This window comes from Muntiacus reevesi, chromosome X (genome assembly GCF_963930625.1).
Source record: "Muntiacus reevesi chromosome X, mMunRee1.1, whole genome shotgun sequence".
Lineage (NCBI taxonomy): Eukaryota > Metazoa > Chordata > Mammalia > Artiodactyla > Cervidae > Muntiacus > Muntiacus reevesi.
This window is the reverse complement of record NC_089271.1, coordinates 119422500-119439700: the sequence shown is the minus strand read 5'-3', so window position 1 is coordinate 119439700 and position 17201 is coordinate 119422500. Positions and strand designations below refer to the sequence as shown.

At 38.7% G+C, this 17201-nt stretch overlaps 1 protein-coding gene across 2 annotated transcripts; it reads right to left on the bottom strand.

Moving 5' to 3' along the window:
- Positions 1-390: 390 nt before the first annotated feature.
- RAP2C (RAP2C, member of RAS oncogene family) lies at positions 391-15342 on the bottom strand. Of its 2 annotated transcripts, none has more exons than XM_065914980.1 (4): positions 15233-15342; positions 12832-13662; positions 10065-10383; positions 391-2880 (listed from the first exon to the last, which is right to left on the bottom strand). In XM_065914980.1, exons 2-3 carry the CDS (start codon positions 13102-13104, stop codon positions 10105-10107), a joined length of 552 nt encoding a protein of 183 aa, XP_065771052.1. In that variant the 5' UTR covers positions 13105-13662; positions 15233-15342; the 3' UTR covers positions 391-2880; positions 10065-10104. The 2 variants fall into 2 exon arrangements, with proteins under 2 accessions (XP_065771052.1, XP_065771051.1); XM_065914979.1 differs by lacking the exon at positions 15233-15342 and adding an exon at positions 13790-13932.
- Between the last annotated feature and the right edge of the window lie 1859 nt (positions 15343-17201).

Sequence of the window (17201 nt, the reverse complement as noted above, 5' to 3'; positions counted from 1 at the left end):
AGAATTTAATTATAAAGCATAATACTGTCTGGAATCTCCTACACATGGACAATTCCCAGCCAACAGATTTGCAGCTGGGCCACTTTCTCCATATGGGATGTCATTATTCTTTTTTACCCATTATTTTGAATTTCTAATTTACTTACAAGTTATTCAATTGATTAAATATTACATTTTAGGATATAGCTCAGTTTTTTCCCACATATGCCAGAATGGTGACTAAGAATACAGGTGGACATTTAACTTGTTTAAACATGTACTGCAATACACATTATTATTTTGATAATGACTTTTTATCAAAAGTTTAAAAAAAAGTTATGAAAAAGATTTACAAGTTAGCAAATAACAAGCAGTAACGCACCAAATAATTCAAGAAACCAACCTCAGTAATACAGATGTCTATTTTATTAAAAAAGTTACAAACATGTGGACTGCAGGGTCGTCTTACAAAATGACAAGAATGAAATCTATTGGAAAAATTTTACTTTTACAAATATTTATAGGTCATTGTTCAATGTTTGTACTTGTTATTCGAGATTTTTTAACTTTCATTGATAAAGTTACAGTACATTAGATCCATGATAATAGGTTACATGATTTTATTTGCAGAGCCCTACTGCAGTGATTTGAACAACTCCTAAACAGATGCCATAGTAAAGACGAGACATATATTGCATTTAATTTATTATCCTAATAAGCAACTTGACATGCAATCTATTGAGGAAGCTAAAATAACTTTTGGTCCCTTTTCTTAAAATGTGCTGGAGAAATCACCTTTAAATCACTTTCCCCTGATTCCTGTGATCCTAAGTGAATTCAAGTTAAATTTGCTGCTGAGGTCAGTGACAGAGCAAGAGAGCGAGAGAACAAGAACTATCCATAGAAAAGAAACACTGTATTTAAAAAAAAATCCATCTGCAGAAAATTTAAATCATCATGAATTATTTGATTCCTTTAGAATTTCACAAAAGCTAATAAAAATGAACCACAATCACTTAACCTACTTTGAACAGAGCTTTTGGTTTTAAGTTTGGTATTAAAGTGCAAACTTAAATTAGGTATTCATTTCAAGCAGTTTATAAATAAGAAACTAAGTTTCAATTGCCTCCACCCTTACAATCTCACCATAAAATTCAAAATCTAAGATCAAGAGTCCACTTTGAGGGAATTTGATCAGGAATCAAATGCAACACGATTTTAAAAAAGGAAAACAAAGTTTAATTAATTTCTACACAATAATTAATGGTCATACTGACCAATAAATCACATGAATGTAGATATCACTTTATCTGAACATCACACACAATATAAATTTAAAATTGCCACACCCTTCCAAAAACCATCACTGCATATATTAGAGCTTTCCTTGACAAAGTTATTGAGCTATTATTATAGATCAAAAGTCTGGTTTTGGTTTTTTTGTTTTGTTTTATTTAGAAGCATGTTCAAATGACTAAAGCTGGGCTCCTATAATCGAGAACTTTGGTGCAGTAGGTGAGCTGCAGTTACTAACTTCTGCAAATTAAAAGCACACAACTAAAACCAAGTAAAAACCCAACAACAAAATACTGTCAAACTTACAAAATTTTAAAATCATTGCTAGAAAAAGCGCTCATTGTCATGATGTTAGAACTGAATCACAAGATTACTCTTTATAAGTTTACTTTCTGTTTCTATACCTGTGTTACTGTTAAATGTTCAAGTATTCAGACAAAATGTGCTGATTAGGTAAACAACATGGAAGGCAATGGCTATTAGAAGCACATTTGAAAAAGAAAAAAACAAAAACAAAGGAAAAAAACGCCCAAAGACTTGGCGCTATCCTCCCTCCTGTTACACAGATTTTTGTCTCTACTACAAACATGCTTCTTGAGAAATAACTAAAAAGCAATTGTGATAGTGCAAGAAAACTTTAACAAATATTGCTTTAAACTATTATTCAGAAAGACAAATATTAAGAACTACAAAGTGTATATGATTTTATTTGAGTTTAATTTTACATGTGCAGAAGTCTACTAGATGTCACAAGCCTGACAGGCGAAGCTGAGCTATCTCTGTTTAGGTATACAATTAATTTACCATGGATACAATATCCCTTTTCAAAGGCATTGCTAAGTAGGTCATAACTAAATTTAGAACTTCACAGAAAGGAAAATGTTACTGCTGCAATTTGATGCTGTAAATGAGATTAACACATGTGAAAACCTAATGGAATCAAATGCTTAACTCTTTAGCTAAATGCGCTACAGTCAATTTCAAATATCAACCGTAAGTTTCAGAACATGTTAACACAAAAACACATCACAAACTGCACTTGAAGAAAAGGGATAGTCCATCCACACAGGTAAAATGTGATCTTTAGTTTCTTTTTACAACACTGCCACACGTAAACAAAGTCTGAAAGTATTAACCAATCACTTAAAGGAGAAAGATTTTACAAATAGAATGAAGCACTGGCGCGAGGTAATATACAGAAGTAACCATTTGTTTAAGGCTCAATTTTTTTCTCCATTATAACTTTCTTTTAAAAGGCATTGAGTAGGTAATACTGAGTTTGAGTATTTAATAAATACAAGTTGAGCAACTGATTAAAGAAATCAATTAAAATATTAAAAATTAATTCTTGCATATTAGCCATCATTAAGAACTTAGAAAGCTACAAAAGGACTGATTGATAAAGAACAGATCTTAAACATATGGTAAACGTGCTAAGCATTCCTGTTTCAGGTCAATGGATCTTGAAGGCCAAAGACCTTATGCACTTAATTGGATGTATGGCAACATGCTGTAAGAGAGACAGGTTTACCAAGGCTCAGTTCTGCAACCCAGGTTGTAAAGTTCTCCAAAGCAGCATCTGTGCAAATTTCCTCTGAGTTTTATCTGCAATTAAGATGAAAATATCATAAAAATGCAGAAATATAGATTACAGTTTAAAATGAGAACAATGACAACAGATCTCTATACACATGCAAGTGGTACCAAAATCGTAAAGTGGAATTTCACTGTGTTCCTCATAAATTTAAGTAAAAATAATCTTCTGTAGTTCAAGAGTCAGTAGATTATAGCAACACTATAATGATGCATTGGGTGAAATACATACTTTATTGTATAAAGTATACAATATTTAAATTCTTACATGTTTAAAAGATCTTAATAGTATAAAAGTGGCAAATGTTACTTCTACTTTGATCTCTTCATATTTTTAATGGGAAATAGTATTAAATGTATAGTGATTATGAACTTGATAATATGCAAAACTTCAAAAAAATTTTTGCATTAAAATAAGTTGTTAATCAGGACATTGATTATTTAAGCTTAGGAAAGTCCAATTTTCTCATCATGAAAATAAGGGTAAAATTCTTTCTAAAAGGGTTGTGGTAATAAATATCACATTAGGCACTATGTGAAAGCACTTGGTATGTCAAATGTCAGGTAATTTTTTCATTTCTCAACTATGTTTAAATTTCTAGAGGACCAGGATTATGTCTTTGATATCCAAATTAAAGACCTTTATATTTTTATTTTTAGACCCATTTGAATTTTTATACCTATTTGAACACAACAGTGTTTCATTCTATATGTAATTCATTGTGAGGATTTTTCTGTAATTCAAACTGGACTTTCCTCAATTAATATGAATTAATAAGTTGACTATAAATTTTAATCCACACTTTTCAAAATAAGCAATTACAAAGAGTTGGGGATTTTTGAATATGAATATGTCTCAAATAGGGAAGCCCTGGATGATTTAATAATTCAGGTATTCTCTGAAATCAAATTGAGGAAGTAGTAATTATTTCTAGCCAAAATAAACACTAAGAATACAGATCAGCTTCTTAACCATAATCTACATTAAATAAAAGGTGATATATGTGATATTTCTCACTCTCTAAATACCTGGTTAACATTTGGTCTATCCACATTCCATAGGATGAGAATACTCCAGTGAAATCAAGAGACACAAATAAATCCCAGGTCAGATTCAACAATATTAATATAAATCATACTATTAAAGTATTAATACCTACTACTTTTCAAGAGAGTACTACATTTTAATTCTCTGCAGCAATAAATCCGGGGCAAAAGCATGCATTAGGTGAAAAACGACAGTCTTTCTAAGATTAGAGTACACAGAATGCAAATGTTACTGCTCCATACTGTGAACGCAAAATTTCCAGTGTACTAAAACTCTCATTCATTTAAAAAACATTCCAGAAGCTTTGAAGGCAGCTGGTCAAAGTCATACTTTTTAACTCTCAGGATATCACATCTAGACACACTGCAGAAGTATAACTTGCTGCTTGTGAGATAGAACACAAGTGATCCTTGTCCTCACTCTCAACTTTCCAGCCAGACACCCAACAAATATGAACTCTGGAGGCTTCTGCTCAAATTCTTGCTTAACTGGTTTCACTTTTCCACTTTTTTCTAATTAGATTTTGTTATGAAAGAGAGAGGAAAGAAAAAAACAGAAATCCCAAACAGTCCAAACCTTTTGCTCAGGAAATTATGAAATAGGGTCTCCCAAGTGGGGTAAATTGGTACACAAGAATACCAAACATAGAACTGAAAGAACAAAGATCATTATTTATGTCAGCATGAAGAAAAAGGGAGACTCTTGATTCAAGACCAACACATCATTTCACATGGCAGCAGAATGTCTGGGATATTAACAAAGGCTCCTGAAAGGCTTAGCAGTTTTTGAGTGTCTTTTTAGCTTAACTGGATTTAGCATTTCTAAACACAGTGGTATTTACTACCATTCTTTTTAGCAAAAATAAATGTGCAATCATAATCAATTTTAATTTTTTCCAGTTTTATACATATGATATTCTGGGGACTTAACCAAAGGAACTTTTTAAAAACTAAATTTTGCTTCACAATTTTTACTTGGCATGTTCACATGCAATTTAAATATCAGTTATATTAACAAAGCACTAGGCTAGAATTCTGTTGACAGTTAATATTTCTGTTAATTATCTTGTTTGTTTCTCCACTGTAACTTGCATAACACTGATGAAGCTTATTGGGGGGTGAAGTGAGAGAACTCGGGTCAAACAGAGAGCAGAAGCTGAACCTATGGCACAGAATCTGCAAATGGAAGGGGACCTGTGCTTCAAGGAGAACATGCACGCTAGAAGTTTACAGTAAACCCAGGGTAGAAAGAAAAAAAGCTATCTTTCTTACATCCTAGACCTAAAATCTCTAAGTTAAAATTAATATGATGAATACAATTCTGAGATTTCAAATAATATGACCATGCCCACTGATAATAAGCAGCAGTGTGAGCCCAATGATCTGATCCCAGGAGCCAACTTCAAATTAAACAGGTAAGGGACTGTTTCCTTCAACCCTAAATTGCTTTTTCTGAATCCGATATTCCTAAGACTGTGGCTAATCAAAGGAATTTGGGAGTATGTTTTTAGTAGGATAAGTTTTTCCAACGGCTGACAGGATTTAAGTTTTTCTTGGTGACAGTATCTTCTGGATTTTAGAATTCCACTGTGAAGTAATCCCACGAGGAGAATCTTTCCTGAAGTATGGCTAGAATACTTTCTCAGTGGCAATTCTCCAACTCCATGATGCAATTTTGGTTAATTCTACCGATGGTTCATTCTAAGCTAGAGAGGTAATAGAGTAAAAGTGAATGGCTCAAATGCATTTCATTCTGCAATAAAAGCCTAATCTTGAGGTTAAAAGGAAACAATTAAAGCAAGAACAGATATACAGTCATTCTAGTCACCAGACACCTCCACACCTAGAACAGGTCTAACTAGGCACCTATCCATTCTGAACAGTCCCAAACCATGAGCCCTGTAGGGGTCAGTGAAGGTCTGGGAGAAGTAGAGGGCAGAAAGGACGAGGCAACTCTCTTCTCTCCTTTACCCCAGGTCCATTGCAGGTCTACAGGGTACATACTACCCCAAGGCGTGCTTCCTCCTCCGTTCAGGGCTGCCGTGTCACAGGCTCCATTTTGGCTCATTATGTGAGCTGGATGACAAACAAGCATTTAAATAAGCTTAGGTATTTTCTCTAAAGTGACATGCAAGATGTGGGGGAGGGGGAGGAAGTATCTATCTAAAACTGTAACTTCAGCAACAGAATTCCACCCTGGTGTTTTACTGATATGATTAATATTTAACTTGGACATGAAAATGCCAGCATTTTAAGTATACAATGTGATTTAATTTTCATGATGTCCCTCTCACATCTGCTAAATCCCCAGCACGTCATATCTAATTAAAAGGTGGAAAAAAGATTTGAAACAATTCTGATTCCACACACTTATTTATTATAAACAACTGGAAATGCTAATTGATTTCACTGTGTTTAGAAATAGTAAGGTCAGCTAGACTAAAATGACATTCATAGATGGTTCAGCCTTTCAGGAGCCTTTGTTAACATCCCGGGCATTCTGCTGCCACGTGAAATGATGTGCTAGTCTTGAATCAAGAATCTCCCTTTTTCTTCTGGCTGACATATATAATGAACTGAGGCTGACATAAATAATGATCTTTGTTCTTTCAGTTTGATTCCTGGTGTTTGGTACTCTTATGCACCACTTACTCTCATTGGGAGAACCCGTTCATAATACACAGAGAAAAATACGATAAAATCCTGCAGGAGACCTTCTAACTGTAGTGAAGAACACCTTTTTATATTTCTGTTTTTTTAAAAAAAAAAAAAAAAAACAACAACAGTAACTTCTGTCAATACTGGACTGAGATATAGGGATCCTTGAAAAAATAATCTTTAAAAAAAAACCTATATGCCCAAAGAGTATTTACCAAAAGCTCACATTTTAGGAATAACTTTACTTCCCACTTTTCAGGGAATTAACAGAATATTTTTAGGATGTTATTTTGCTTCTTTTTGGTATTCCTTGTTTCGAAACCACCTCTACCCTTCCCCCATCTATTCAAACCCTACCCATTCTTCAAGGCCTAACTCAAATGCTACTGCTCCCCAGTTCCTCTACATACCAGTGCTTCTTAACCAGGGGCAATTTTGCCCTCCAGGAGACACTTGGCGATGTCTGGAAATATTTCTGTTCATCACAACAGAGGGGCATCTGATAGGCAGATGCCAAGGATGCTGCTAAACATTCTGCAATGCACAGAATGCAATGCTTCCTACAACAAAGAGCCCTGAATGTTGAGAAACCTGCTCTCACTTTGGTCTCTCCTTTCCCTGAACCCCCACAGCACTGTGATTTACTTCTGTTACAGTATTATGGGATTGTTAAGAAAACATTAATCATTCTCAACAACAGTATATCACAACAGCCAAATGTCAATTCTTTACATCAATAGAAAGGAGCTATGATATAGTTAACAAAATCAAGATAAGGCTGCAACACTGTATCACAGTAATGAAGTCCTTCAAAGCACTTGATGGCAGGCTCCTCAGGTCAGTAAGGAAAGCAGCCATGAAAGTAGCATGTAAGGAATCTGGCACTGCTTCCAAACTTACACTAAGATTACCACCAATGGGAGGGTGAAAGGTGGGGAAACCATCCTGGGAGACATGCAGATAAACAGGTGTTGGGCAAGAGACTGGTGACTCCAATTGAAGGGTGATAAGAAATAAATGTGAGGTATTATCAGAAGTAATTCTTAGAGCATTAATAAACTTTCCCTTTCAATTAAAGAGAAAGCTATTTACAACAATCACAGTCCTTCTGACTTATCTGAGTCTTACTGTCTCTAACGTGGACAAGGTTCTCTTCTAAAGATTAAAGACAAACATTTCTCAAGTCACCTTTACTTGTCCAAGTTTTATCTTCAATCTAGATCTGGGACTGATGGACCTCAGAGCTCTGTGACTCAAGCTACAGGACTCAGAATCCATCTCCTACTTTTTAAAAATAAACAGTAAGCAAGAACAGCCACAACCTTTATGGACCTCTGATTACAGATACCTAACCACATCAGTTCAATCATATTTGATAGCAAAAAACTCCACTGCATATCGTGTGGTTTGTTCAAAGAGATCTTGGTCAGGGGACAGACAACCTGTTAACATTTTCAGAAATCCAGCTGATTAGATATTTTATTTCAAGGCTCACACCTTTAATTGTGTGTTCTGCTTATAAAAACCAAACAAAAACTACCCAGGAAACTTAACCCAATATTATAAAAGAAGCAATTATTGATACTATTATTTTCTGATTTTGGTACAAATACTTAGTACAAATATTCTGATTTTAGTTAACAAATATAAACATAGTTTGCTTGAGATATTAAAAAGTCTATTTAATCATTCCTGTAAGTAATCAAACAGATTAAAAGTAATTTAGATCACAAAAGCTACAAAGTGAAATAAACTCAGAAATAACTCAGAATAAGAAAGCTTTTTTTTTTAAGAAAGCTTTAAAAATAGCTTTATACATCGTTCATTTGTCAACTTGACTAAGATAGTGGCCCTCCACATGTATGAAATCCATTTTATTGTTTCCTTCCAACAGCTGTCTGCAATAATTATGGGGAAAAAACTGGGAATGTTTTGCGGGAGCTGGTTAATTTTTTATAAAGATGATAAAACTAAAATGCATACAACATGTTATTTGCCTGGTTAAAAATGTCAGAGAAGTAGAGCATAATGGTAAAGATGCAATACCACACACAACATGTTCAAACTTGAAGCTGGCTTGAGATTTAAGAAGAGACACTGTGGAAACAAGAACACTGGACTCAATCACCTACATACTGCCTCAAAAAACTATATTGCAAGTATGATGCTATCAACAAAACATACACTGGGCTACAGTCTGCAGAGTGACGCTATATGATAACAGATGGAGCGAGGTATAAGACAACAAATGTGTTTTCATCACATTCTGGTATGCTCAAAACTTGATGAGTGAAAGCATTTTGAATAAAGCACTGTTGTCATCCTTCATTTTCAAAGATGACACTAGCTGACAGGAAATCTTGTCTGAAAAGATAAATTAGGGACCGTTAGTCTTTTCTCCAGGGAGCATGTATAAAGCCAGACCTTTGATTAGGAATCATTTCTGGGATCTGAAATGGCTGTTGCCATTTGCAACACTGCCTCTTAGACTTGAGGTCAGTCTTGGCTCAAAACAATCAATTCCATTCCTGATATTGTCCGGCTAGTCTGGCATTTTCTGCAGTTTCTCAGTCATCCAGGATATTGGTTGTCTTATTATCTAGGTATTATTGTCTAGGTGAGACTATCTGCCCAATTACAATCTAGATTAAAAGACCATGATATGAATAAAGTTATCTTATTTTAAATGATCAGTAAGTTTTACAGAACCTTACTTTTCAAAAAATGCATTCATTTAGAAAACACCTTTTTTAAAAAAAGTAAAAAAAAATAAAAACCACCTTTATTAAGTTATTTAGCCCAATGAGAGGTTTGAAGATTTTGCCCTTGTTCTTATTAACTCCATTATTTATTAAGCTGAATATGTTTCCTAGGCTTGGGATTGTCCATTCTAAACACATTGCAGATGATTTCACCAGCTTCTCATCTGGACCATATTATTCATAATGAGTCAAGGTACATTGTGGCACTATAGTTTGTTATTATCAGAGGTCACTTAAGTCCCTCCAGTGTAACATACATGTGAACTTGATTAAATAATCGTTCTGCTAAATCTAGCACTTGGGTGATTAGTAAATTGATGATTTCAATTAAAGCAGCTCTCCAGCTCGTGATAGAAAAGCACAGAAAATACAAAACTAATCATCTTCTCAAGTTATTACTGGATGTTCTCCCATGCACTCTGAATGCTAAATCACCCAAACAGGGAAAATTATCCTTTAACTCACCCCACCCCAAAGGAATGTTACAGATCAGAGAGAGAACAGTAAACTCACTTTAAAAAACAAATCTTGGTATTGGGAGTACAGACAATTTCTTACCTTCATTTTACTGACCTGTCTCTTTTTCAATTATCTATATTGAATGTTGATTATTTTGTGCTAAGGGAAATGTTTTTTTTTTTAAATAAAGAAATTTAAGGTAGCATGTGTATTAATATTCAGCTTTTTGTTATACCTGATCAAAAACATAAGGTTCCATCAACAACTAACCTGCTCGGTATGGCCATGATTGAGGTTATCTTTTTATTTTTTACTGGACAACGCAAGTTGTACAACATTGATCTTGCTTCTCGGGTAGGGAAGAATAGTTCATTTGCCTGACGATCTCAGCAAAAAGTTCATCCACCATTGATTTACTTTTTGCCGATGTCTCCATGAAAGGACAGCCCCATTCTTGAGCCAGAGCTCTGCCTTCTGAAGACATAACCTCTCTTTCTGGTTCCAGATCCACTTTATTTCCTACTAGGATCAGTGGGACTTTTTCGTATCTCTTCACTCTGACAATCTGATCTCTCATTGGCTTGATATCCTATGTAGACAATCACAAAGAGAAAGAAAAAAAAATAAATTATGCTGTTTGCATAACCATAAAAGAGATATTACAATATCCCAAGAGGTCATCCCTCAGTGAGTAGAGAAAGCTGAATCCACAATAAAACCACAGACCCAAATGGAGAAAATGTCACTTTCTCCGTTGAAGTAGGAATAGATAATTTCCACAGGCCCTACCTGCTGGCTTTGTCAAGAATGTAAAATGTAGGTTGAACAATAACTTTAGGAATCATTTACTCACTTCTTTTCCTCAGTCGACACTGATTTCAAAAGCAAACCCCCAAATATGATGAATCCAAAAGGGTGTTTGGCCATGTCCTCAAACCTGCCAGCTTGTCATAACTCCTGGTAACACCTGTTACCCCAGCACAGATGCATTCCTAGCCATTTAGCAAGAGCACTTGAGAGAAAGTGTTTTAGGTGGGAAGAAAAATACGGCCTTGTGCCTAGACCAAACACACTTCAGCGTTTCGTTTTAAATGTAATGGTATGCCCTGATCCTTAAAATACCCTTCAGTATTAGAAATTACTGTACACTAGTGAGCAGCTCCTGGGAGGGACAATGCCGGGGAGGGGGGGCAGATTTGGACCGGAAGAAGTCAAATTTTCCTTTGCCTATGTTCGGGTATATTATGTGAATTTTCTCCCTCGTATATATGACTTTTTCTAAGCAATTACAACTAATTACAAAATATAAGAGCCTTAGCAATTCTCGAGGAGGGTCAATTTTCAAGGGGTAGTATCGATTTAACACAATGTAATAATTGTATAGTTAGTGTAATTTACTAATACATTGCACTTCTTGAAATTTTTTGTAACTAAGTTGAAAAGTTTGACTTAAATATAACACATGTGCTTAATCTGAACAGTTACAGGACACAGTATTTACATGCAGGATGAAGGAAAAAGAAGGGACTGAAAATTTACAAGAACATACAGTTGATAGTTGCAACAATTTTGTTGGATCACGTATCAATTCAGTCTTCTCGGCTTCGTTCCCCTGTGTCCTTATAGAAACAAGTTCAGCTGAGAATCCAAATTGATGGTATTTGGGCTTAAAAGAGTTTAAGTATCTACTGAAATAATGGCAGTTTTTCACTCCCTATATATGTGTATAAAATAAGTAGCTATAATGGATATCTTATGAAAAACCCTTCAAAAGACTGCCAGCCTGAAGAGAGTCAGCTAATAGAATAACAAATGTTCCAAGGATCCTGTAGAAAGAAAACGCCTGTCAAATAGCACCTTTAGCACATTGGTACTTTCTGGAGAAAAATGCTTTTATAAAAGTTGTGCTTTGGAATTTAAGTCTGCATAAAATGAACTTTAGTCTGATCACAACAACTTTGATTAATTTACCCATTACTTATCTTTAAAAGAAAAAAAAAAACTCTGAAGTTGCTACATCAGGTCACTGGGAAAGTTCATTTTAAGATAAAATACTAAGAAAACTGAAATTAGCACAACGACTTGGCTAAAGCACTTAATGTCTCTTAAGTAAGCAACATTAAGTGCATACCTTTAAATGCAGAAAAAATATCCATTTCCTAAATCAATGAAGGTCAATATAGTGAGTCAATACAAGGTTATTTATTTTCAAGGAATAAATAGCAACATTTATTGCATCTCTTAAAATAATGTTAAACCTCCAGTCTGTCTCCCAGTGAAGGACACGACAGATTTTTCCAGAGAAACTGGACCACCACCTAGCCGGGGGGTTAAAAATCTGCACTTGTTCAGTGTTCCCAGATCCACATATTTTCTATAAATATAGTCAATGTTATCAGAATCAATTTGGCTGAACTGAAAAAAAAAGTCATTCTAGATTTTTGTTTGTTATTAATTTTAGATACTAGTCTTTTCAATTACTAACTTCCCTTCACACACTCCAAGTAAGTAGAGTACCTAGAAGGCAGGTCTTGGGTTCATCATCTCGCAGCCCTAAGATTTAGAAATCTGGTTGAGAGACTTGGGTGAGAACAGAAACGGGGAGGGCGAAGCAGACGCAGAGGAATTTATCTGTGGAACAGATAATCGTCTCCAAATAATTTTCCTTACAAAGTGCTCTATTTGCCCGAGACTATCTTTTAAATGTTGTTTGCTTGAGTACCTTAACGAAGCCTTGTGGACTTGAACAAGCAACTTTAGAAGGCTATAGTCCAGGCTAAACATACACAAGCTGACATTTCTTTTTTCACTTCTCTTTCACTTAAAAATAACTTTAAAACATTTGTTGACGGTTGCGACTTTAGTCCTCTCTACAGAAACAACTGGATACTTTTCCGTGCCAGGAGTAACCTCAAAAATGCGCCATGTCTAACTTTCAAAAGCAAAACAGTCATTTACGCACGGTGCAAGCAAACCAGAAGTAAATGTAGGATTACCACACCCCCTTCTTACAAATCATAAGACTTGGTTTGGTTACCTGAAAAGACTGCTGATTAACCAGACTGTAAACCAGGATGAAACCTTGGCCGTTTTTGATGTAGAGATCTCTCATGGAAGCAAACTGCTCAGTTCCTGCGGTGTCCAGAATTTCCAGCACGGACGGGGAAGAGTCCACTTCGATCTCTTTGCGGTAGAAATCTTCAATGGTGGGGTCATATTTCTCAATGAAAGTCCCAGTGACAAACTGCACAGTCAGGGCGGATTTGCCAACCCCTCCGCTCCCTAACACCACTACCTTGTATTCCCTCATTGAGTCTCACCTTCACCAACTCCTACCAAAGGGAGGGAAAAATAACACCCCGCTCGCTGCTGCGGCGCGGCTGGGAGAGGCGGAAGGTGGGCGGAAATCTGCGAACCCGGGAGGAGAGTGCAGAGGAGCCCAGGGCCCGACGGGGGAAGAAGAGGAAGTTAAAGGAGGGGGAGGGGAAAGAGCGAAGTGTCGGGGTGGGTGGGGATGGGATGGTAATGCCCTTCCTATAGGAACTGAAGACCAGGCAGGGGGCGTGGGGAAAGGGCGAGCCCTGAGCAGCCCGGAGGAGGGCGGGGGGAGGCGAGACGCGCCCCCCGAAGGGAAGTTGGGGGTGGGGGGACGCCGCAGGACCGACGGGGGCCCCCGCGGGAGGACAGGCGTCCAAGGAGCCCGCGGCCGGGGGCTGCCCCGCACCCCTCCTTCGCCCTTCACACAAAGGGACCCAGGGACCCCGCTTCCTGCTCGCGCTGCCGAGCCGGCCCGGGCCTGTGGGCTCCGCTCCAGTCACTGTCGCCCGGGCGGGTCTCTGGGCCGCGGCTCCCGCGGGTGTCGTCCGGCCTGTGAAGCGGGGGGTTGGGGGGAGAGGGCGCGCGTTACCAGCCTGACCCCCGGCCCCAGCCGGACACCACGGCCGGCCGCCTCCCGCGGCTCCCACCCGGACCCGGCCGCCACCGCCGCCGCTTACCCTGCCGTCCGCACCCGCCCGGCCGCCCGGGAAACTCTGTCACGCCAAGGCCATGGCGAGAGGCCGGTTCCTCCGTCTCACCGCCTCCCCTGCGCTGCCGCTCGCAGAGGGGAAAGGGGCGGGGGCCGTCCGGCGGCGGCGGCGGCCGCTGGGACTCCAAGCGAACCCACCTCTTTTTTTTCTCACCCCCCCACCCCACCCCCCCAGCACACACCCGGAAGGGTTTCCCTGACACACTGGTTGAGGTGCCCCAGTTCCCCGAGACTGGACGGGATCACTTCCGGTGGGGAAAGTCCCACCTCTCCGGGGCGAGCCGGGTGGCGCTGGGGCCGCGCCCTGCTGGGCGAGACGGCGGGGACGGTTTCGGGTCGGGGCTACGGCCTTGGGCAAAGGACCTCTCTCGGGACCTCCGGAGTCTCCTTTTTCCGTCCGGCCGCCCGCAGCTGCTGTTTCTGCTGCTGATGCTGCGGACAGTCCCACCCCGACCTCGCGGAAACCCCTCCGCGTCTCAGCGGCCCCCAGCCCGGCCTGAAGACTCGATCGGCTCGTGGCGGATCTGACGACCCGGAGCACAAGCCAAACATTCCCGGACTAGAAGCGGCAGGGGAAATAAAACAGCCAAGAAAGTGGATTCTCTTTGCTGGTCTTCCTTCCACTTGGTATTTTTCGAAGGAACGCGTGCAAACTAACCTTCGACTTCACTAATGGTTCTGATTTCCTCTGTGGTGTGTTTTCTTTAGCTGTGCTGACAAATAATTGAACACACACACACACACACAGGGTACTTAACACCTGGCAAATCTGCCTTGTCTCCACCAGCAAATGCCAGAGTCGCTCCTTTCTTTTTTATCACCAGGCTCAAAAAACAACAGGATTAAAAGTAGACTCTAAGATACTCTAACTCAGTTTTGCCTCTTTTTTGATTCCAACCGCTACGCAGCAGGGAAGCGTGGATTGGCAATTGTTTAGGCCAGCAGACTAACTCTTTTCATTATCTTGTAAGGCACAGCAATTTGCATGACTGGCTCTCCCAAGTTAAAGTTTGTTTTAATGACCATCCTTCATATCTTTGAAATTCAAATCAAAGGACTCTAAGGTTAAACACACTTAGTTTCTATTTTTAGATAAAATTGTTACTTCTTACATCTCTTTCCCTCTGCTTTCTACTTGCAAATTTTGTGTCACATCCACAGAGCCCCGGGGTCAGATGCCTAGGTTATATTTTAGGCACGTTACTCCGTTTTTGACTCGGGCATGCACCCAGAAACCTGAAAGAGTCAGTAGCCAGTGGAGTTAAAAATGACCTCAAATCCCCCTTGCAAGCCCTAATGGCCCAGCTGTATAAAGAGATTACCAAGCCCCAATTGTTAGATATTAGAAAACAAGCAAATTAGTGTGAAGTCCTCATGTGTCTCTCCCTGAGTACTGCCCAATGCCACTTACAGTATCCAAAGGACAGTTCAGTTCAGTTTCTTCTCCGCCTAGGGCTGGTGTAATCTGTCCCGCGAAGTCTCCAGCTCTGGCTCCAGCTGGCCCGAGTCCCGCCTGATATCTGAGGCACTGCCCTCTGCTGGAAGAGGTTTGGTCTATGAATTATGCGTTTCCTCATAAGTCACTGCTGCTCTCGCACGTGCTGTTGCCTGATTTGGAGCTCTGCTGCCCATCCTTGTCTGTTTCCAGACAGTGTGGGGGTGGGGGGGATCCACAGGGAAATTCTTCTTCTGAGCTCACAATCAGTCCTGAGTAATCGCCTCAAGTCTCTGCTGTTACTGAACTGTCAAAACAGGGTGCGCCTCTTGCTAAGGTGGCTTCACCTGTTGACAACTCTAATATCTGAATTTGTTGGCTATAGTATTTTGTAGAGAATTGTTTGTTTCTCTACTCAATGAAACATATTCCTCCCTTCGCTGCAGAGTCTGTTTGGGTCACTCTCATCGACTACAGAGTTGACAAATGTCACACAGCCCGAAGATCCTTCTAAACTTTCTTAGGAAGGGTATTCATTACAGTGTTTAGGAAAGTAAACAATTGGAAGTAACTTAAACATCCTTCAATAGATGATTTAAAAAATAATGTGTGTACACACTCAAAAAATAGGATACTATTAAAAAGAGAAAAGTATATTGGTAAATGCTGATATGAAAAGATGGCCAAGATATATTGTAAGGATGAAGAAAAAGCAAGATACTGAACAAATACATGTGTGCTCAGTCGCTTCTGTTGTGTCTGACTCATTTCGACCCTATGGACTTGTAACCCACCAGGCTCCTCTGTCCATGGGATTCTCCAGGCAAGAATACTGGAGTGGGTTGTCATGCCCTCCTCCAGGAGATCTCCCCAACCCAGGGATTGAACCCGCATCTCCTTCACTTTCTGCATTGCACGCAGATTCTTTACCACTGGGCTACCAGGGACAAATATGTAGTCGCCCCCATTTGTGTAAAATATGTGGGAGTGGTGCAACATGTAGTTATATAGCCATTAAAACCTGAAAGTCATTAATTATTAGTGAAGGATATTGTGAAAGGATTTTCATTTCCATGTGGCATTTTAATTTTAAAACAGTAATCAGGTATTCTTGGGGGAAAAAAAGGAGTAAATATAATTTCATAATATTTTAAAGGAGAAAAAAAATTTGTTGATCATCCTTTCTTCAAAACCAAACCAAACCCAATATCCTAACTGTCTAGGGGTCAGTGGACAGGCCTGGCCCATTTAAACTCCCTCCTCCTGCTTCTCCTGTCCTCTCCAAACATCTCTATACTTAGAAAAGTATTTTCACATACATTATCTCATTAGACTCCAGTTGCTCACCAGTTTACTTTTATTAGGCAGTGAGAATATAAAGACCAGTGACAAGAGCACAGTCTGGCAGTTGAGAGTCAAGGGCTCCAAATTGAGGGGACCAAGCATTTAAAATAGCAGTTCCCCCACTTCCTAGCTGTGGGACCTCAAGCAAGTGATTTCACCTGAGCCTCAAATGCCTTACCTCGAAAATGGAGCTAATCATTAAATGTGAGACTATAATGAATTATTATACGCAAAATGCTTAGCACAGTCCCTTGCTCATTATGAAACTTCAATAAATGCTAGCTATTAGGGTTTTTTTTCAAGATTTAATAAAATGTTTTTCTTTTAAAAACAACAACAGTGAACATGAAGAAAACAAAACTTTACAAGTCCAAGTATCTCTAAATGGCACAAAAATAGTAACTCAGTTACGCTTTCCAAAGGTTGAAAGGCTTTTTGTTGAAAGGCTATTGTTAAAGGTTTTTTGTGTTTCCTTTTGGGGCAAAATGTTTATATGCTAGTATAGCTATCAATCCATCTTCCATGTGCATCCTTTTACGTTACTACAAAAGTAATCTTACTACACACACCATTCTGCACTTTGCTTTTTCCACTTACCATA